We start from the raw sequence: 18,983 nt of genomic DNA, 5'->3' as shown, positions 1-18,983 counted from the left end.
TCTAGACACATCTACTTCTAGATCCTACAAGTGGTATCAGAGCTTTGGTCTCCATTGCCTTGGTTTAATCACCATTGGAGGAAGATGGATGTGTCTACTTTAGGGAGTCTTAGACATAGAGTGCCTATTCTTGATGGAGAGTATTTTCATGAGTGGAAAAATGAGATGCTTGTAATCTTCAATCAATATCATTTGAACAAGTATATTGCTAGTCCTTGTGCACCTCATATTGATCCTTTGCATCCTACCCTAGATGAAGATATTGACATGATTCACAATCTTAGAACTATTGAGCTCATCATTAGAGGATTGCCCAAAAATTTGATTGCTAGTTTGCCTACTCTTAATTGTGCCTATACTATATGGAAATTTCTTGAGGAACGATTTCCCGATCATTCCTTGAAAAATTTGGATGAAATTCTCCATAAATCTATTGCCTTGAGTAAGATGAACTCTAGTGATCCTAGTTTTGGTGATTGTCTATTTGAGCTTACCAATCTCAAGCATGCTAAAGGAGATGTTGGAATCATTAGTGATATTATATTCGAAGCTATAAGAATTCATAAAAGTGACCACTTTGATGATCATTTATCTAATGAATTACCCGCTCTAGGAAATGATGAGTCACAAGATCATGATGAACATGGATACTATGATGATGATGATGATGATGATAGTGACTTCGATCTTGACGATGCAATGAGACATTTTGGTCTTACGGCAAATCTTCGGGGATATGAGTCAGGAGGAAAGGAATGGGTTCTTGATAGTGGATGTACCGATCATATGACTGGAGATGAAGAGATGTTCCGTGAACTTGCTGAAAATGACGGCCCTCGGAAATATGTCACCTTTGGTGATAATTCAAAGGGTAAAGTGGTTGGCCTTGGTAAGGTGGCCATCTCACATGATAGTTCCATTCAAAATGTCATGCTCGTTGAATCTCTTGGCTACAACTTACTTTCAGTATCTAGAGTTGCTGATTTCGGTTTGAATGTCCTATTTACTAAGGTAGATTGCCAAGTATTTCGTCGAGACAATCATAAAATGGTCTTTACCGGTATGCGTAGAGGTGATCTTTACATCGTCGATTTCTCTAAAAAGGTACAACCTAAAACTTGCTTTATTGCTAAATCCTCGAAAGGTTGGTTGTGGCATAGACGACTAGGTCACGTTGGCATGAGAAACCTTGACAAGCTTATTAAAGGAAATCATATCCTTGGAGTTAACGATGTCATATTTGATAAGGATAGACTTTGCAGTGCTTGTCAAGCAGGTAAACAGGTTGGAGGAAGGCATCCCGTGAAGAACATCATGACCACAAGGAGGCCACTCGAGCTACTTCACATGGATCTTTTTGGTCCCAACGCCTACAAGAGTCTCGGTGGAAATTCTTTTGGTCTAGTTATAGTTGATGATTTTTCAAGATTTACGTGGCTGTTCTTTCTTAATGACAAGTCGCAGGTCCAGAAGATCTTCAAAAACTTCGCTAGGAAGGCCCAAAATCAGTTTGACGTGAAGATCAAGAAGGTTCGGAGTGACAACGGAACGGAGTTCAAGAACGCAAATGTGGACACCTTTCTTGACGAAGAAGGGATTTCACACGAGTTCTCGGCTACGTACACACCTCAACAAAATGGAGTTGTTGAGAGGAAGAACCGTACGCTCATCGAAATGGCAAGAACGATGCTTGATGAATACAAGACGCCGAAGCACTTTTGGGCAGAAGCGGTTGAGACAGCTTGTCACGCAACAAATCGCTTGTATCTTCACAAGCTACTCGGCAAGACAGCATACGAGCTCCTCACCGGTAACAAACCCCAAGTTGGATACTTTCGAGTATTCGGCTCAAAGTGCTACATTCTTGACAAGCATCGTCGTTCAAAGTTTGCTCCTAAATCTCATGAAGGTTTTCTACTTGGTTATGGCTCAAACTCTCACACTTACCGTGTCTACAACAATTTCACCCGGAAGGTTGAAGAGATGGTAGATGTGAAGTTTGATGAATCTAATGGCTCGCAAGTAGAGCAATTGCCAATTAATGTAGGAAACAAAGACCCTTCAGAAGCAATCCAAGACTTGTCCATTGGCAAAGTTTGTCCAACGGAGGTGAAGGAGAGTACTTCATCCGTCCAAGTGGAAGCTTCTACTTCACGACAAGGTGAACCAAGAATCGACACGGAAGCATCCACAAGTGGGACACACCAAGATGAAGAAGACAAGGAAATGCATCAAGACGAACATCAACAACCTCCTTCTCCACCACGACAAGAGAACGACGACATCAACAATGAAGAAGGCCAAGAAGAAGAACAAGATGAAGAAGATGTTCAACGAAGACCCAAGCAAAAGCTCTCACGAGTTCGAGCAAGAATTGCCAAAGATCATCCCGTCAAGCAAATCTTAAATGATATACAAACCGGGAGAATCACTCGCTCAAAAACTCGTTTAGCTAACTTTTGTGAAAACTATTCATTCATCTCTAGCATTGAACCTATGAAGGTTGAAGTGGCATTGGAAGATCCGGATTGGATAAACGCTATGCATGAAGAGCTACACAACTTTGAGAGAAACCAAGTTTGGACATTGGTTGAGAAGCCTGACAACAACCACAACATCATTGGTACCAAATGGGTGTTTCGCAACAAGCAAGATGAAGATGGACAAGTGGTTCGCAACAAAGCACGTCTCGTCGCCCAAGGGTACACACAAGTCGAAGGTATGGACTATGGTGAGACATATGCTCCCGTTGCTAGACTTGAGTCCATTCGCATCTTACTTGCCTATGCTAATCACCATAATATCACCTTGTACCAAATGGACATTAAAATTTCTTTTCTAAATGGTGAAATAGAGGAGGAAGTTTATGTCAAACAACCTCCCGGCTTTGTCAATCCTAAGAAACCTAATCATGTTTACAAACTTCACAAAGCTCTTTATGGTCTTAAACAAGCTCCTAGATCATGGTATAAATGCTTGACCAAGTTCCTTATTGCAAGTGGTTTTGAAATTGGTAAAATTGATTCTACTCTTTTTACTAAAAGGGTTAATGGAGAACTATTTGTATGCCAAATTTATGTTGATGATATCATATTTGGTTCAACTAACCCTCTCTTTAGTGAAAAGTTTGGAAAGCTAATGTCAGAGAAGTTTGAGATGTCTATGATGAGTGAACTCAAATTCTTTCTCGGTTTGCAAATCAAGCAAACTAAGGAAGGTACATTTGTCTCTCAAACGAAGTACACCAAGGACTTATTCAAGAAGTTCAATATGCAAGAATGCAAAGGTATGTCTACACCCATGCCTACTAGTGGACATAATGATTTGACCAAAGATGGTGAACCGGTTGATCAAAAGGTTTATCGCTCTATGATTGGTTCATTGTTATACCTATGTGCTTCACGTCCCGATATTATGCTAAGTGTGTGCATGTGTGCACGATATCAAGCTTCTCCTAAAGAATGTCATCTTAAGGCCGTGAAAAGGATAGTAAGATACTTAATTCATACACCAAACTTTGGCATTTGGTATCCTAAGAGATCTTCTTTTGATCTTGTTGGCTATTCCGACTCGGATTATGCCGGAGACAAGGTTGATAGAAAATCCACTTCGGGTACTTGTCAATTTCTTGGTAGATCTCTTGTGTCTTGGTCTTCCAAGAAACAAAACTCGGTATCCTTATCCACCGCCGAAGCGGAATACATTGCCGCTGGTTCATGTTGTGCTCAATTACTTTGGATGACCCAAACTCTTAAAGATTATGGGATCTATGTGAAACATGTTCCACTACTTTGTGACAATGAAAGTGCTATCAAAATTGGTCATAATCCCGTACAACATTCTCGAACTAAGCATATTGAAGTTCGTCATCATTTCATTCGAGACCATGTTGCTAAGGGTGACATTAATCTTAAGCATGTTCGCACTGATAAGCAATTAGCGGATATATTTACTAAACCTCTTGATGAGAAAGTATTTTGCAGGTTGAGAGGTGAATTGAACATCATTGATGCTTCGAACTTGGAGTAGAAACTCCATTGGATACATGCAAGACATGAGCTTATGACTAATCCATGATATATCTCTTATGATGACTATCTTATGTCTTGGATATATTTGTACCTTGCATGTTGTCTAACCCATATAGGTGCTTGGTTGAATCTAATTCCATGAGATTGCGACTCACTCACATCTTGAGCAATCTCTACATCACCAAGTCTCTACACAACGGTGGTTGAAGACAAGGAAGCACAAAACCATTTAAACATATCCTTTGACAAATTCTATGTTGAGCTTCATGATTGTCATTTTTGGATACACAAGTGCTCTTCCTTGCAAGAACTAACCCATGTATGTAGATGAACGCAAACTCCAAGTGGTGCTCCCAACTCTTGATGAGCTACATCAACCTTGAGCACCCACACAAGTTCAACTACTTGAGCAAGAACCACACCACCACCCAAGGTATGTTATTCCATCTTAGAGAAGCTTTACTCCAAGACATGAGTCAAAGCAACTCAACAAGATGTGAATACATCAAGATACTTAAACAAAAAATGGTAACCCCATTTTGAGCTTAAACGATGAGTATGACCTATGATCAAGTGGTCTCACTTGACTCCTAAGTCAATATACTCTAACATAGGTGACTATGTAACCGCCCAACTCTAGATGAAGTTCTCTTGTGTTCTTTCCTTGTGTTATTGCATTTGTCTCATGCATGTTTATTTTTCTTTCTCTTTTTCAGAAAAAAACTTCATCTAGATCTTTCAGTTTCTTCTCTTTTCTTTTTGTTTTTGTTCTGCATTTTCTGCATTTAATTCCTTGCAAATCCTTCAGGTAATTCATTGCAAATCTTTGTGAGATCCTACATGTCTAGTGAGCTGAGGTGACAAGTGTTTTTCTCTGTGTAAACTCGGTTTCACCGACTTGTAATTTTCGGTCCAACCGAATCTTTTCGGTATCACCAAAACGTGCCACTCGGTGCCACCGACTTCGCAACAGGAAAAACAGTTTGCCACTTGTTCTATATTTCTTCTGATCCATCTCTACTCAATGAATCTTGTCCTCTACAAGCATCACAGTTTTATCCATTGCTTTGTGTTGAGTGTCAAGGACCAAACCTATACGATGGATTCCAGAAAGCCCTTCTTGGAAATTGATGTCAAAGGGGGAGAGAGAGATCACATCAAAGCTCAAGGGGGAGAGAAAGTCTCAAGGATCCCAGATGTTATTAAGGGGGAGAGAGAGATTTCCAGGGGGAGAGAATACTCAAGGATCCCAGATGTCCCAGATGCTTGATGTTCAAGAGGAGAGATGTCACATGTCTTGTTGGGGGAAAGACATGTTCATATTCGCTTATTTGCATTAAGTTCTATCCATTTGTCCCCTTCACCTCTGATTTTCTGTTCCCTATCTTCTCCCAATATCTCATGTAAGATTCAGGGGGAGCAAGACACCTAAGGGAGAGAAATTAGTCAAATTCATTGCATATCTTTACTCTTGGGGACATGTTGAATTCAATGTAGTACCTAGTACTTACTCTCTACATGTCATCCCAGTCTTGGTATTCTTGTGATTTCTTTTGTTTTCTCTGGCTAGTGGATGTACCTGTGTTATCTAACTTTGTTTGTGCAGGTTCATTCCATCCTAAGCCAACCAAAGACTACAAGGTAAGTGTATGCATCAAAATCATGAGTATGAGGAATTCTTGCTTATGTACATACTGTTTGCAAGAAGGACTCATGAGCATGAAGGTATTTTGCTTGATAATCTTTTGCTCTGATGCATATGGCCAAGATACATGTAACACTTTGCCTACTCTGTCATGATTATGCTCTCACATGCTTCTATATTTTATATTCATATGATTGCATACATGTAGGGGGAGCCTATGCTTGTTACATGTCCTTCCAAAGCTTTACTTGCTGTTCTTTATATCTTTATCTAAAGCTTTGATGTATGTTGCCATCAATTACCAAAAAGGGGGAGATTGAAAGCACAAGTGCTCCCTAGGTGGTTTTGGTAATTAATTACAACATATCTCTTGTTGGACTAAGGTTTCTATCTAGTATGTTTCAGATAAGTTCAACAATGGAGTGGCATGGACTAAAGGTTGTGGGAAGTTCTCCAAGATGCTAAGGACAAAGGATTGGCTAAAGCTTAAAGCTCAAGACTCTTCATTTTACATTTTAGTGATCCAAGATCACATTGAGTCCATAGGAAAAGCCAATACTATCAAGGAGGGATGAGGTGTTGCTTAATGAGCATCTTGCTTCATGTGCTTAATGATATGCTCTAAAATCCTCAGCAACTTTCCCACTTTCACATATGACCTAAATCCAAAGCCAAACTCGGACCTACCAATTCTTTCTATCCGGCGCCACCGAGTTTCACTTGTCATAGCCACTGCCAGAAACCCTAATCAGTTCGGTATCACCGATGGGATCTCGGTCTCACCGAGATGGGCTTGCAAACTCTCTGTTACCTATTGCAATATTCTCGGTCCCACCGAGATATGTAATCGGTCCCACCGAGTTTGCTTGGCCAACTCTCTGTTTCACTTATTACCCAAATCGGTCCCACCGAGGTTGAGTAATCGGTCAAACCGAGTTTTGGACTTACCCTAACCCTAGCACATCGGTCCCACCGATTTGATCCAGTCGGTCCCACGGAAATCTCTAACGGTCACTAGGTTTACTATTTCGGTCCGACCGAGTCTGTTGATTCGGTCCCACCGAGATTGGAAAACTGTGTGTAACGGTTGGATTTTGTGTGGAGGCTATATATACCCCTCCACCTCCTCTTCATTCGGAGAGAGAGCCATCAGACTAAGCCTACACTTCCAGCATCCTATTTCTGAGAGAGAACTACCTACTCATGTGTTGAGACCAAGATATTCCATTCCTACCATATGAATCTTGATCTCTAGCCTTCCCCAAGTTGCTTTCCACTCAAACCTTCTTTCCACCAGATCCAAATCCTATGTGAGAGAGTTGAGTGTTGGGGAGACTATCATTTGAAGCACAAGAGCAAGGAGTTCATCATCAACACACCATTTGTTACTTCTTGGAGAGTGGTGTCTCCTAGATTGGCTAGGTGTCACTTGGGAGCCTCCGACAAGATTGTGGAGTTGAACCAAGGAGTTTGTAAGGGCAAGGAGATCGCCTACTTCGTGAAGATCTACTGCTAGTGAGGCAAGTCCTTCGTGGGTGATGGCCATGGTGGGATAGACAAGGTTGCTACTTCGTGGACCCTTCGTGGGTGGTTGCTTCTTCGTGGACCCTTCGTGGGTGGAGCCCTCCGGGGACTCGCGCAACCGTTACCCTTCGTGGGTGGAGCCCTCCGTGGACTCGCGCAACCGTTATCCTTCGTGGGTTGAAGTCTCCATCAACGTGGATGTAGGATAGCACCACCTATCCGAACCACGGGAAAAACATCCGTGTCTCCAATTGCGTTTGAAATCTCCAAACCTTTCCCTTTACATTCTTGCAAGTTGCATGCTTTACATTCCGATGCTCATATACTCTTTGCATGCTTGCTTGATATGTATTGTGTATGTTGAAATTGTGCCTAAAACTCCACTCGAATCGAAAAAGATTAAAAATTGCAACTTTAGCACTGAGTGTCTAATTACCCCCCCCCCCTCTAGACACACCCACTTCAAGGTCCTACATGTGGTCGCAAGCTCGACGCGGAGGTAAGCCCTTGGGTTCACCAAAAACATCCTCGAATTCAGTTAACAGCTGCTGTAGCTCCGGAGGCTCCTGCACAGAAGTTGCTTGCTTGTCGGTGACCGGGTAGAGCAAGCAGAGGTGCAGCAGAGCGCCTTGGCGATGAAGTTGCTGAAGTTGTGCGCTATTGATGACATGACACTGCGTCGATTGCGCTTCATGTCCAAACAGGCTGGCTGGCCCCAAAGCTGTGGGAATGCGCAAGTGTTTGTTTCGCCAGTCGACCGTCATCAGGCTGTGTTGTTCAAGCCAATCCATCCCCAGAATAGCATCATACACTCCCAACGGCAAAATCTTCATATTGGTCACAAACTCCAGCCCTTGCGAAGACCATTTGCAGCTGGGAATTGAGGCGGAGCAACGCAGTTCACCACCATCGGACACCTTCACTCGACAGGGCTGACGCAGTTGTTGCACACCAGACAAGCTTTCGGCCAATGCTTGGTTAATGAATGAAGTAGAACTCCCACTGTCTACCAGAAAAAGCACCTCCTAGTCTTGCATGGTAGCCAACAGCTGAAATGCCTTGGGAGCAACACCACCGTCCATAGCCGGCCGAGATATGGCATGAACTTGTTGCACATCCCCCTCGACCTCCGAGCTGGTGTCGATGCCAAAGAGTTCAAGCATTTCTTCGACGACGTGTAGTTGGACCGTGGTAGGACACACATGGTCCTGTCCCCATCGCTCGCCGCACTTGAAGCACAGCCCGCGAGCGCGTCGATAATCTCGCAAGGCTTTGATCTTGGACGTGTCCGCCCGGGCCGCGTCCGTCCCTCGGCGGTCTGTCACTAGCGCAGCTGGAACGAGGCGTGACGGTGGAGGGGGTAGAGGTAGCGGTGTGGCTGTCGCAGCTGCACGCGGAGCCGGCTCCGGTGGTCGCGGCAAGGTGCCAAACACGCTGTCAGCCACTTCCTCCTGGAGTAGGGCCAACGCACAGGCCGTGTCCAGGTCAGGGGGTCTCTGAACCAGCACCACCGCCCGTATATCCTTCCGCAGTCCCTCGACAAATCGAGTCAAAAAGTAAAACGGATGAATTGTATCAGAATAGGACGACAAATGATTAATAATCAACTCAAACTGCTCTATATACTGTGCTACTGAAGAAGTTTGGCGGACAGTATAGAACTGCCTAATCAGCGTCTGATGCCGATCGCGCCCGAAGCGAGTACACAGAAGTGCAGTGAAAGAATTCCAATCATACTCCCCTAGTCTTTTCTGAATGGATTGCAGCCAGACAGATGCCGCACCTGCAAAATTCAGGGCGGCCATAGGAACCCAGAAGGAAGGCAGAATGGCAAACATGGAAAAATATTGCTCGCACAGTGTTTTCCACAATTTTGGATTGTCTCCAGTGAATTGTGGGAATTGGATGGATGGATGCGCTTGACCCAGTCCACTGAGCAGTTGACTAGCATGTGCAAAGGGGGACAAAGCAGGAGGCGAAGACGGGGTGTCGTACTGACCATTTACCGGGGGCGGTGGCGGTGTCTGGAAGGACGCCGCCGGGGGCCCCCGTGGAATGATGTAGACGCCGCGGCCATTGGGCCCTTGTGGAAATTGCGCCGCACCAGACGCGGTCCCGATGTGGGTGCCGGCCGTCCCAGGCGGCTGATTGGTCGGTGCCGGCGCTTGAGTTGTCGCGCCGTCCACGCGTGGTGGAGGGGGCGCGGTCTGCAGAGCCGCCACCGAGTCACTCAGATCGGCGACGCGCCGCTCGAGATCGAGACGCCACGCCACGAGATCGTCGACCTTGGCGTTGGACGCGTTGATTGCAGCGGTGTGTTCCTTCAGAGTGGTATCTAGCCGCTCCAAGAACGACTGGACGGCCGGATCCATGGCGACGAGGTGTGCGCAGGCTTGAGTCAGGGATCTGGTCTCGATGAATTGCGCCAGATCGACGCGGAGAAGGGTGGTAGGTGTGGTCTCTGATACCAGATGTAAGAGGCGGGATGGTAGTGGTAAGAACTGCACTGGATTCACTCACACTAGCTCGATCCTCAGGTTCGATTACAAGGTGCGGTTACAAGACGAAGAACAGGAAGGGGATAGGATTAGGGTTGCCGCCGCCGGTGCCTTGATCCACTGGATGCCCGAACCGGGTGCGGAGGGTGGCTTAAGTACTTGTCGCGGGCCCTGGGCCTCACTGAGCCCACTCCGGCCTAGTGTTGCGTGGGTTGGGCCTCCGAGCCCGTGGAAGCCGCCCGGCAGGAGGCGAGCCCCACGAGCCGCTGACTTGTGGTCCCGTCTCTTCAGTGTCGCTGGCTGTAGCGGGGGCGCTGACACTTCACGCCAGTCCGCTCGCCCGAAGGTGGTCTTGACTCGGCTGCCGGAGATGATGTCAATGCCGTGCTTGGCATAGTACAGGGACTGGAGAATGGTGAGGGGCGCCGACCGGGCGTCGCCCTCCTTGTGGACGCTGGTGCAGTGGGTGTGGAGCTCGATGATGCCATCCTTGTCGGTCTCGGCCACCTCGTCCATGATCCCACGGAACCACTCGAAGGAGCCTTGCTCCCGGGTGGTCCAGTAGAAGTAGGCACGGCGAGTCTTGAACGACGTCGGCGCGCTTGCGTCGCCGGGGTTGCCAAACTCGATGTCCCCGAGCCGCTTCGTGTTGTTGATGATGTCCTTGATGAGAGGCCCGTCGATAAGGCAGGCCAAGTTGGCCGACCGCACAGGGCCCTCGATTTTTTGGGGCCCCCAAATCACTGGAAACGTAAAAGGCCTAGTAGCCCGCGGTCGCCTGCTTCTCGTCTTCTCGTGGTACACGCCCATCTCGCAGTACTCGCAGCCGCCTCGCCTTCCGTCCACGGATCTGAGCGCTCGTGCTGCTCGCCCTCCCGTCGCCGTCCTCGTCTAGTTCTCCTCCTATCTCACTGGCCGTCGCCGGACGCCATGGATGGTGCATGCTAGTGGGCTAATTCCCTCAAGCATCCCCACGTGAGTGCCCGAGGCCTAATTGTTTCAGATCTGACTCGATTTGCTTCAGATAGGGTTTTGAATTTTGATTTTTGGATATAGAAAATGGAAACAACTCTGCATCTTCTGATCCAAAAATCAAGGTGTGCACCCCTTGAGTCCCACTAACAATCGTACATATGCAGATATGCTATTTGTCCTCAAATTTCGGTAGAGAAAATTATCACATTGATAATTAATAAGCTGAGCATTAGCTATTGTACTTCGGCCTGATTGATAAATAACAAGTTCTTTTATGCTTCACAGTCAAAAGTTCAAACTTCGGCCCTGTTCGGCGGACGTCCACTCCCCGCTTTCCAACTCCCAGCTCCATCCAAAAGCGGAGCACACGGAGCGGCACTTTTGCAACTCTGAAAAAGTGGCCTACAAGCCGCTCCGCTCCACTCTAAGAGAGGCATGGAGCCAGCGCGTTCGGTGCCACTCTGCAGCTCCTCCAGCCGCTCCAGGAGCTGAGCTGCGGAGCGGAGGCCTGCCGAACAGGCACTTCACCTTGATTGCAAGAACTATTTCTGAAGATAGCTACTCGGTCATCTAAAATTTCAACACAGTTTCTCATTCAAATTTCAAGGTACAATCCAATTTTATTTTCTTATATCATAATAAATGATAAGCTTATAACTCATGCATGCATTGTTTGAATTATGACTTTTGTTTTGTTTTTGGGTACAACATGGGTTAGTTTTTATTACTTGTATTGTATCACCTTTACTAGTAGGATCAATTTCGGATAAATTTCAAAATATATTACACCGCACTGCTAAATGAGAGTATGTTTTAGTTATATGTAGTTTTCAAAATTTAGGGCCACATTTCACCTTTCGCCCTGGGCCCCCAAATTCCTAGAGACGGCCCTGCTTGATGATCGAGATCATGGGCGTGGCACCGATGCCGAGTCCCACCAGAAGCACAACCTCGTACCGCATGTAATCCTCCGCGGGTGCACCATACGGCCCATCGATTAGTATCTTGGGGAATCTGCAGCACGAGCACGAGTATTTATTTTTTCAAGATTCACATGACCAAAGACAGCAATTGCGTGAAGAAAACATATGGGTAGCAGATGGATTTTATTAACGCATAGTTGCAGTAGGAAGGGAAAATATTCTTTCCGGTCCATAAAACTGTTCTTATTGTCTCTTATATATGACCGTTCATCCTCCTGACAAAACCCGGGAATCCTCTGACCCGGCTTTTAAAAACTCGTCCTTAGAATCTGAAGTCCAAACTCAGCCCAAAATAAATAAGCAATGACAGTTTCATGTATAAAAATACCAATTTAACTATTTAGCCTGCTATTTTCACTAAAACCCTAGTTTCGAGCTATTTCATACTTTCGGGCTTGGCGTTTGGACCTAAAACTGTAGCCTAAGCTTGGCCCCTATAAGCAACAACTGGGAGATGTCACTATACTAGTCCAGCCCAACCATCGGACAATTACACTTAATATTTTCCATATATCAATCAATCCATAAAAAAATGACCCTGATAAGTGGCACACATGTGGCACGAAGCTATTTCACCCTGACGTTTTTTGATGACAAGTTTAGTTCCTAAGGATAGCAACTTTAGTTGTGAACTATGTCAACTTTCTGTTGGATGGTAAGTTTCAGTTTTTTTTTTATGTTTTTATGGCAATTTAGTTGTAAAAACGTCAGGGCATTGTTACTTCGTGCCATACATGTAACACTTATCATTTGAGAAAAGAAAACATATCAATCAATCAAACAAATCATCCATCGATACTGGAAGATAGGCCTAGCAAGTCGAATACAGGAAAGTCCCAAAGTCATTGGACTAAACTGTGGTTGGCCAAGGTGCCGGCAAAGGTGTGATCGTTTGCATGGCATCTAGTAAAGAAAATAGCATCCCTACCGGTGAAACTCTAAAGAGGAGGAATATATCCGAGGATGATCTATGTGCGATATGCAATGCATCAGTATGGCATCACGCTTTACTCGATTGCCATATGTCTAAGTGTGTGTGGGCACTTACGAAGGAGGAGCTTGTGGAGCATATAAGACTTTGCAAATCTCCTCGTAACCTTGTGGGTGATATGGTAGGCGAGACGGAAGTGAAGCATGAACAAATCTTTCAGAGTTCACTGTCCACAAGGCTATTCGTTCTGAGATACTCGAAGGATCTCGAGCTTACCCTGGAGAAGAAGATGGCTTATTTTGCTGTTTAGAGGTCGAGTGAACCAAGGTGGATTAAATCCCTAGATGGAGGGCCAAAGATAAATGTTGACGTAGTTGTTTCTCAACATAGTGAGAGAGGTTGTTGCGCGGCAATTTGCAGGGATGGTCAAGGAAGATACATGGGAGCATTGATGACCTTTTTTCAAGGTCTTATTGATCCGGAGATTCTAGAAGATCATGCTTGTTTCGAAGCCCTTTCTCTTGCTACATATCTATACATCCAAAGGGTGAGGATAGCTAAAGATTGCATCACAAAGGTAATGTCCGATCGAATCAATTTCAAACTCATGACCCGAGAGGAGAAAATGGGACCGGATTTCACGGGAAAAAGGAAACTTTTGCTCATACGTACATACCTTGGGTTGGACTTGGCGTCGTCGCGGTCATACTCTACCTGTCGAATCTCGTTCTTCCCCTCTGTGTTCGGGCAAACCTACAATTTGTGCACACACGTTTAGGGATAGATATGTTTTTGGAGCTTTTGGGGTTGACGATGATGGGATCAATGTCACTAATCACAACAGTACCTTAAGGAAGGCGTCCCTGAGGTCTTCGGTCCAGTCACCAAGCGCCTTGATGTGGACGCTGACGCAGTCGTCCTCCGGCGCCGATGTGATGGAGAATGGGTGCCTGAACGCTCATTCAGTTCACCCATTAGAGAAATCGCTATTTCATTGAGGGGTTGTTTTGTTTGAGAATAAAATTGTCACATATGAGATCTAGAAAAAAGATGATCAACTTAAGTGAGTGTTTGGTTCAATGTATCCTTGCGTATTTGCAAAAAAGAGTAAGTGTTTGGTTCAAGTTACACCTTAGTCCAGACTAGAGGCTAAGACACGCTTCACCGTGCCACTCTTCATTTGTGGGATTAACTCTTTTATATCTAGAATATTCTTACAATAAGTAGTTTTGCTTTTATTTTATCTCTGTTGGCTTGTGTCTTAATTATGTTCTGGCGGTGTTCTTTTTATATATCATATTGGGTTGCTGTTTGAGATATTATTTGTTCTGAGAGGAGAAGTTGTTTGGTGTGTGGTTGTGGTGTCTTTACATGTTTCGACCTCGGGGTCAGCCGGTCGTAGTTGTTTGAGCCTCGGGGTCAGCCGGTTCAAGGGCTTACGAATAATACCTCGGGGTCAGCCGGTCGTAGTTGTTTGAGCCTCTTGAGGGGTTCAGGTTCAAGGGCACACAGGAAGGAGAGTGAGCGCCATGTTGAACTTGAGTGTCTCGGCGCCACCCTTGGCCACACACACGCAGTAGCCCATCACCTTGAACACAGCGTGGTGGCGGTACTGCATGAACTTCCAAGCAAATAGCCCCGCGCAGATAGAGAGCCACAGGAGCATCACCCAGCAGCGGCACCAATTGTCCTTCAGGAAGTATCGGGCGCGGCGGTACAACTGCTTGTGCCAATTGGGCTCCGGCAACTTACTGCCGTTGGTCATCGTCTCGCTTAACGGCTTTAGTAATAGCATCTCCAAGCTGTGCAGCTGCAAATTAATTCTTTGCATCAGTTACATTGTTGGTCACAGGGGCGAATCTAGTGGGTGCCAGTGCCGGGTGCAGGCTACTTTTTACTCACTAGATTCGCCCATGTGACCAACATTCGCCCCTGTGACCAACAATGTAACTGATTTAAAGAATTAATGGTGAGAATAATATACTACACTAGACAATAATTTCCGAACAACACAATGCTATTTGAAGAGTACTATTTGCTAGGATTATGATGATACTTAATCAAATTACACTACTACCTCCTTTCCATTTTATACGACTTATCTCAAAATTTTCATTTTTCCGTTTCATAAGTTTTATTTTTATTGCTCCTCACCACATGTTCAAATTTGAAGGTGCATTAAGTTACTGTATGCGAGGATTAAAGAAAAACTCATCAATGCATGTAATTTTTTTTAGATATTTACGCATGCATGCATTGCAAATAATACATTGGTAACATTTTTTATGAAAAATAATCGCATTAATTGAGTACTTTTGTAAAATACAAAAAAATATTCCACCACTTATCATCTATCTTAGTTGGCGAGATTTTTGAATTGAACACTATAAATTGGCCGGAAGATAGTATTTAGCACCCTAATATAGCAATTCTACGCATCAGAGTTAATTACCTCGATGTAGCCAAGGCCGTGGGGGTCCAACTCCTCCATGATGAGCTTGACATACTCCTTGTACTGTTGTGCGGTTATTGTTAGATGGTTCGCCGACGCGCTCAACGTGATGATCTGCAGACCAGATCAGAATAGCCCTCATTGATGTGCAAATGTGCAATGACAGTCTTTTTGAGCGATGACAGTCTTTTTGAGCGAGAATCGTTCATCGTCGAAAATAAGAGAACACACACCCCCTCCATTCCTGTTGTTGGAGAATGGAGATGCCTGAATGAACCAGTGAAAGAGTAGTTGGAATTCACCTGTTTGACCTCCGCCTCGCTGATCCTCCCGTCAGCGTTCTTGTCCACCCTGTTGGTTAGTCAAAGACATTCACTTACGTACTTCACCTTTGACCATAATCGACAAAATACATGAGTTACACAACACAGAATGGTTTTGTTAATAAAATGATTTACCTGACGCATCAATCAAGGACTAATGTTTACCTTTGCTATATAATTAAAGAGCCCCGCTCCGGTACATTCCCCACTAGACGTATAACAGGCAATATGGACTTTCTAAAAGTCAAACTTTGTAAATGTTAACCAAGTGTGTAGAGAAAACTATTTATATATGCAACACTGAATATATAAGGTTTCGTCAAGGGGATCCGCTCTCCCCGTTACTCTTTGTCATTGCTATTGACCCTCTACAAAAGATCCTCCAATTGGCCATGAGCAAGGGGCTCCTTCACAAGATTCGTGGGCGCGACGCCTTGGTGCGGACCTCTCTATATGCGGATGATGCGACGGTGTTCATGGCGCCGATCAAAAAGGACATTGACAATCTTTTCGACATCCTCAAATACTTCGGCCAAGTCATGGGCTTGTGCACCAACGCCCACAAGAGCTCGGTAGTTCCCATCCGGTGCAACCACATTAATTTGGACCGCATTCTCCAAAGCTTGCCAGCCGCGAAGACATCCTTCCCTATGCGATATGTCAGTCTCCCGCTCTCGGTTTGGAAACTTAAAAAGGTGGACTTCCAGTTTTTCAAGGACAAGGTGGCCATGAAGCTCCTCCCTTGGGAGGGCCAAAACATCACAATCATCGGCCGCACGAGTCTTGTCAAGTCAGTGCTTACCTCCCAAGTGGCGTTTTTCTATTACACCTCTAATCGTTATGCCAAGCATGCTTCGCAACACTAACAAGCTTGAGAGGGCCTTTCTTTGGTATGGGTCAAACAAGACAACCGGTGCAAAATGCAAAGTAATCTGGAACAACGTATGCTGCCCCTTGGCCTATGGGAGTCTTGGAGTCCTCAACACCAACAAATTTGCGCAGGAACTTAGATTGCGATGGCCTTGGTACAAATGGAAAGAGCCAAGCAAACTTTGGGTGGGCATGGGCAACCCTTGTGATGAGACAGACCTTGACTTCTTCTATGCATCCACCATCATGATAGTTGGGAACGGCGCCAAGACCCTCTTTTGAGACTCCCCTTGGGCTTTTGGGACGAAGCCAAAGGATATAGCTCACATATTTTTGAGGCGTCAACAAGGAAACCACAGAAAGTTCGGGAAGCTCTCAAAGACAATGTTTGTATTTCAAATCAAGCTCAACAACGCTTTCTCATGGAACCACTTACATGAGTTTGTGGCGCTTTGGTCCCTAATACAGGACTTTCAGTTGTATGAGCTCGTGGATGATGATATCTCTTGGAAGCACACGACTAGTGGCCATTACTCGGCGACGTCTGCTTACAATGCCCAATTATTGGGACTCATTTTCACTTTCTCACCTATGGAGCATGCGGTTTGGAAGGCTCCCCCAAAGACAAAATTATTTGCATGGTTGGCAATCCAAGATAGGATTTGGACCGCCGACCGCTTGGCCAAGCGGGGATGGCCAAATTGCGGTCTATGTCCTCTATGTAGGCCGGAATAAGAATCCAGGCCACATCTTTTTCTATAAATGCCCTTTCACCCTTCGCCTCTGGAACATTGTCAAGGCTTGGCTACAACTTGGACACATTGACACCTCTTTGTAGCACCTATAAGATTCTGTCAAGGATTGGTGGATCAACTCTTCAGGCGATAACATACCTAACCGGAAAGCTATGGCTTTCCTCACCATGCTTGTGTGTTGGACAATTTGGAACGAGCGTAATGCCTGCACATTCTGACAAAAAAACGCTTCGCCACCTATCCTTTTACGCCTAATTAAAGATGAGGCCAAGCTTTGGGCCAAAGCGGGAGCAAAGAAGTTATGGAGTTTCATTTGGGAGAGTAACAATTTGGGTTGTAAAGGTGTTTTCGTAACACAAACTCTTCTCCTTAATTAATAGATGAGGCAAAGCTTATGCCTACGTTTCAAAAAAAATAAAAATAAAACTTAAAAGTAAAATATGAAATTACATGTTATGACGAATCTAAAGATATATGTTTGGCGTTCCACATGTAAATATTGTTCTCCATAAGCTTGGTCAAACTTGATGAGGTTTGACTTTTAGAAAAATTATGTGAACTTCATTATGGAACGGAGGGAGTAATGAATAATGTTCACTACTTGATGTCATGCCGACAATAATTAAAATTATATAAATTTATAACATATACACTATGCACCCGAAAGAGGTAAATAGACCGGTAGTCATAAAACTTTCACGCGACGATCAGTATGGTGCACAAACTTGCAAAATACATGTTTCTAGTCATCAAACTTGCACGGACATCCATATACGATCACATTTCGCATACGCGGGCGTATTCGGGGCCTACGTGGCATGCCAGCATGGTCTAGGCCTGCCGTCTGCTGCTGTCGCATGATAGATTTGCAGAAAAGCCCTTAGCCTTTTATTTATGTATTAAGCCCCTAAAATAAAAATAAAAAACATGAATGGCGGGGTTTCAAAGCCGCGAGCTGCCCCTAGTAGGGTCGGGTGGACAACCACACCAAACCGATGATCATTGTTGTTACGATAGCATGACTAATTCCTTTATTATATAAACACGGACCGAAAAAAATAAATTTTAAAAAAATGTAACCCAAAAAAGGGAACACTGTGGCTCGACCATGCATGTGACCTCGTGGTCAACGTTAACTAAGATTACCACCATGCTACGACAACACAGCATGTCCAGAAGGGGTAACATTTTTCATGTTGTTAGTCCTTCTCGTTCTAGTTCTACGTAAGTTTGTGACATTTAAAAAATGTTTATGTGTTACAAAAAAAAGGTACGTATGTTTAAACATTGTAAAACATATTTCGAAAGTAGTATCATATAGCATCATATACATGTACCAGCAGCCTAAACTTGAAAGTAAAGTGAGAAGGATGAACTAAGAGTTCTCTTAACTAGACTTGTGCATGGACAACCCAGCCCGGAGACATGTGCATCCGGGCCGGGCTCCGGCTCCGTTTTCTTGCCTGAAGCCCAGCCCAAAAGCCCGAAATGATCATAAATGTATATTTTATTTAAAATATAGGCATATTCTATTATGTTAATACCCCGGATATTGTTTATTTAATTGGAAAATATAACTATTCATGTGTTTCAGGCCGGGCCAGGCCCGGGCTGGGGATTTTTTCTTTGGGCTTTGACAAGCCTGGCCTAAACCAGGCCCGGCCCGGTGAATGATCAGGTTTACTCTTAACTAATGCGGTGGGTTTTCCTAGAAAAAAAACTAATGCGGTGGGCGATTGTAAAAAAAAAACCCAATGCGGTGGGCGATTGTAAAAAAAAACCAATGCGGTGGGCGATTGTAAAAAAAAACCCAATGCGGTGGGCCGGAGTTTATAATTAGCGTACATGTCGAAGAAGAGCTGCAGGCGGCTCTTGATGCTGGGGTCTGAAATTTGGTCCCAGAACTCACGCAGCTCCGCCTTGTCGATGCTGCCCCCGGAGATGCCCCGCCGCCTTGCCAGCGTGTCGAACAGCTCGCCGGCGAACGCGACCTCTT

The 18,983-nt window shown here is 44.8% G+C and overlaps 1 protein-coding gene and 1 long non-coding RNA gene across 2 annotated transcripts in view; one reads left to right on the top strand and one right to left on the bottom strand.

The window, feature by feature from the left end:
* The window catches only part of LOC119353995 (respiratory burst oxidase homolog protein B-like), a 26,504-nt gene that overhangs the window by 6,568 nt on the left and 953 nt on the right, over positions 1 to 18,983 (bottom strand). The window contains exons 2-10 of the mRNA XM_037620705.1: positions 18,833 to 18,978; positions 15,342 to 15,390; positions 15,040 to 15,153; positions 14,096 to 14,397; positions 13,435 to 13,537; positions 13,264 to 13,340; positions 11,575 to 11,687; positions 10,018 to 10,369; positions 6,037 to 6,043 (exon numbers count right to left, since the gene is read on the bottom strand). Coding sequence (XP_037476602.1) covers positions 6,037 to 6,043; positions 10,018 to 10,369; positions 11,575 to 11,687; positions 13,264 to 13,340; positions 13,435 to 13,537; positions 14,096 to 14,397; positions 15,040 to 15,153; positions 15,342 to 15,390; positions 18,833 to 18,978 — 1,263 coding nt within the window. The remainder of the gene's footprint in view (positions 1 to 6,036; positions 6,044 to 10,017; positions 10,370 to 11,574; positions 11,688 to 13,263; positions 13,341 to 13,434; positions 13,538 to 14,095; positions 14,398 to 15,039; positions 15,154 to 15,341; positions 15,391 to 18,832; positions 18,979 to 18,983) is intronic.
* LOC119307662 lies at positions 10,548 to 11,336 on the top strand. Its single transcript, XR_005149476.1, has 3 exons — positions 10,548 to 10,673; positions 10,755 to 10,795; positions 10,959 to 11,336. It is a non-coding gene; the product is annotated as an uncharacterized LOC119307662 (long non-coding RNA).

Source organism: Triticum dicoccoides, chromosome 1A (genome assembly GCF_002162155.2).
Source record: "Triticum dicoccoides isolate Atlit2015 ecotype Zavitan chromosome 1A, WEW_v2.0, whole genome shotgun sequence".
Taxonomy (NCBI): domain Eukaryota; kingdom Viridiplantae; phylum Streptophyta; class Magnoliopsida; order Poales; family Poaceae; genus Triticum; species Triticum dicoccoides.
Note: the sequence above shows the minus strand (reverse complement) of the source record. Positions and strands in the feature narration are given on the sequence as shown.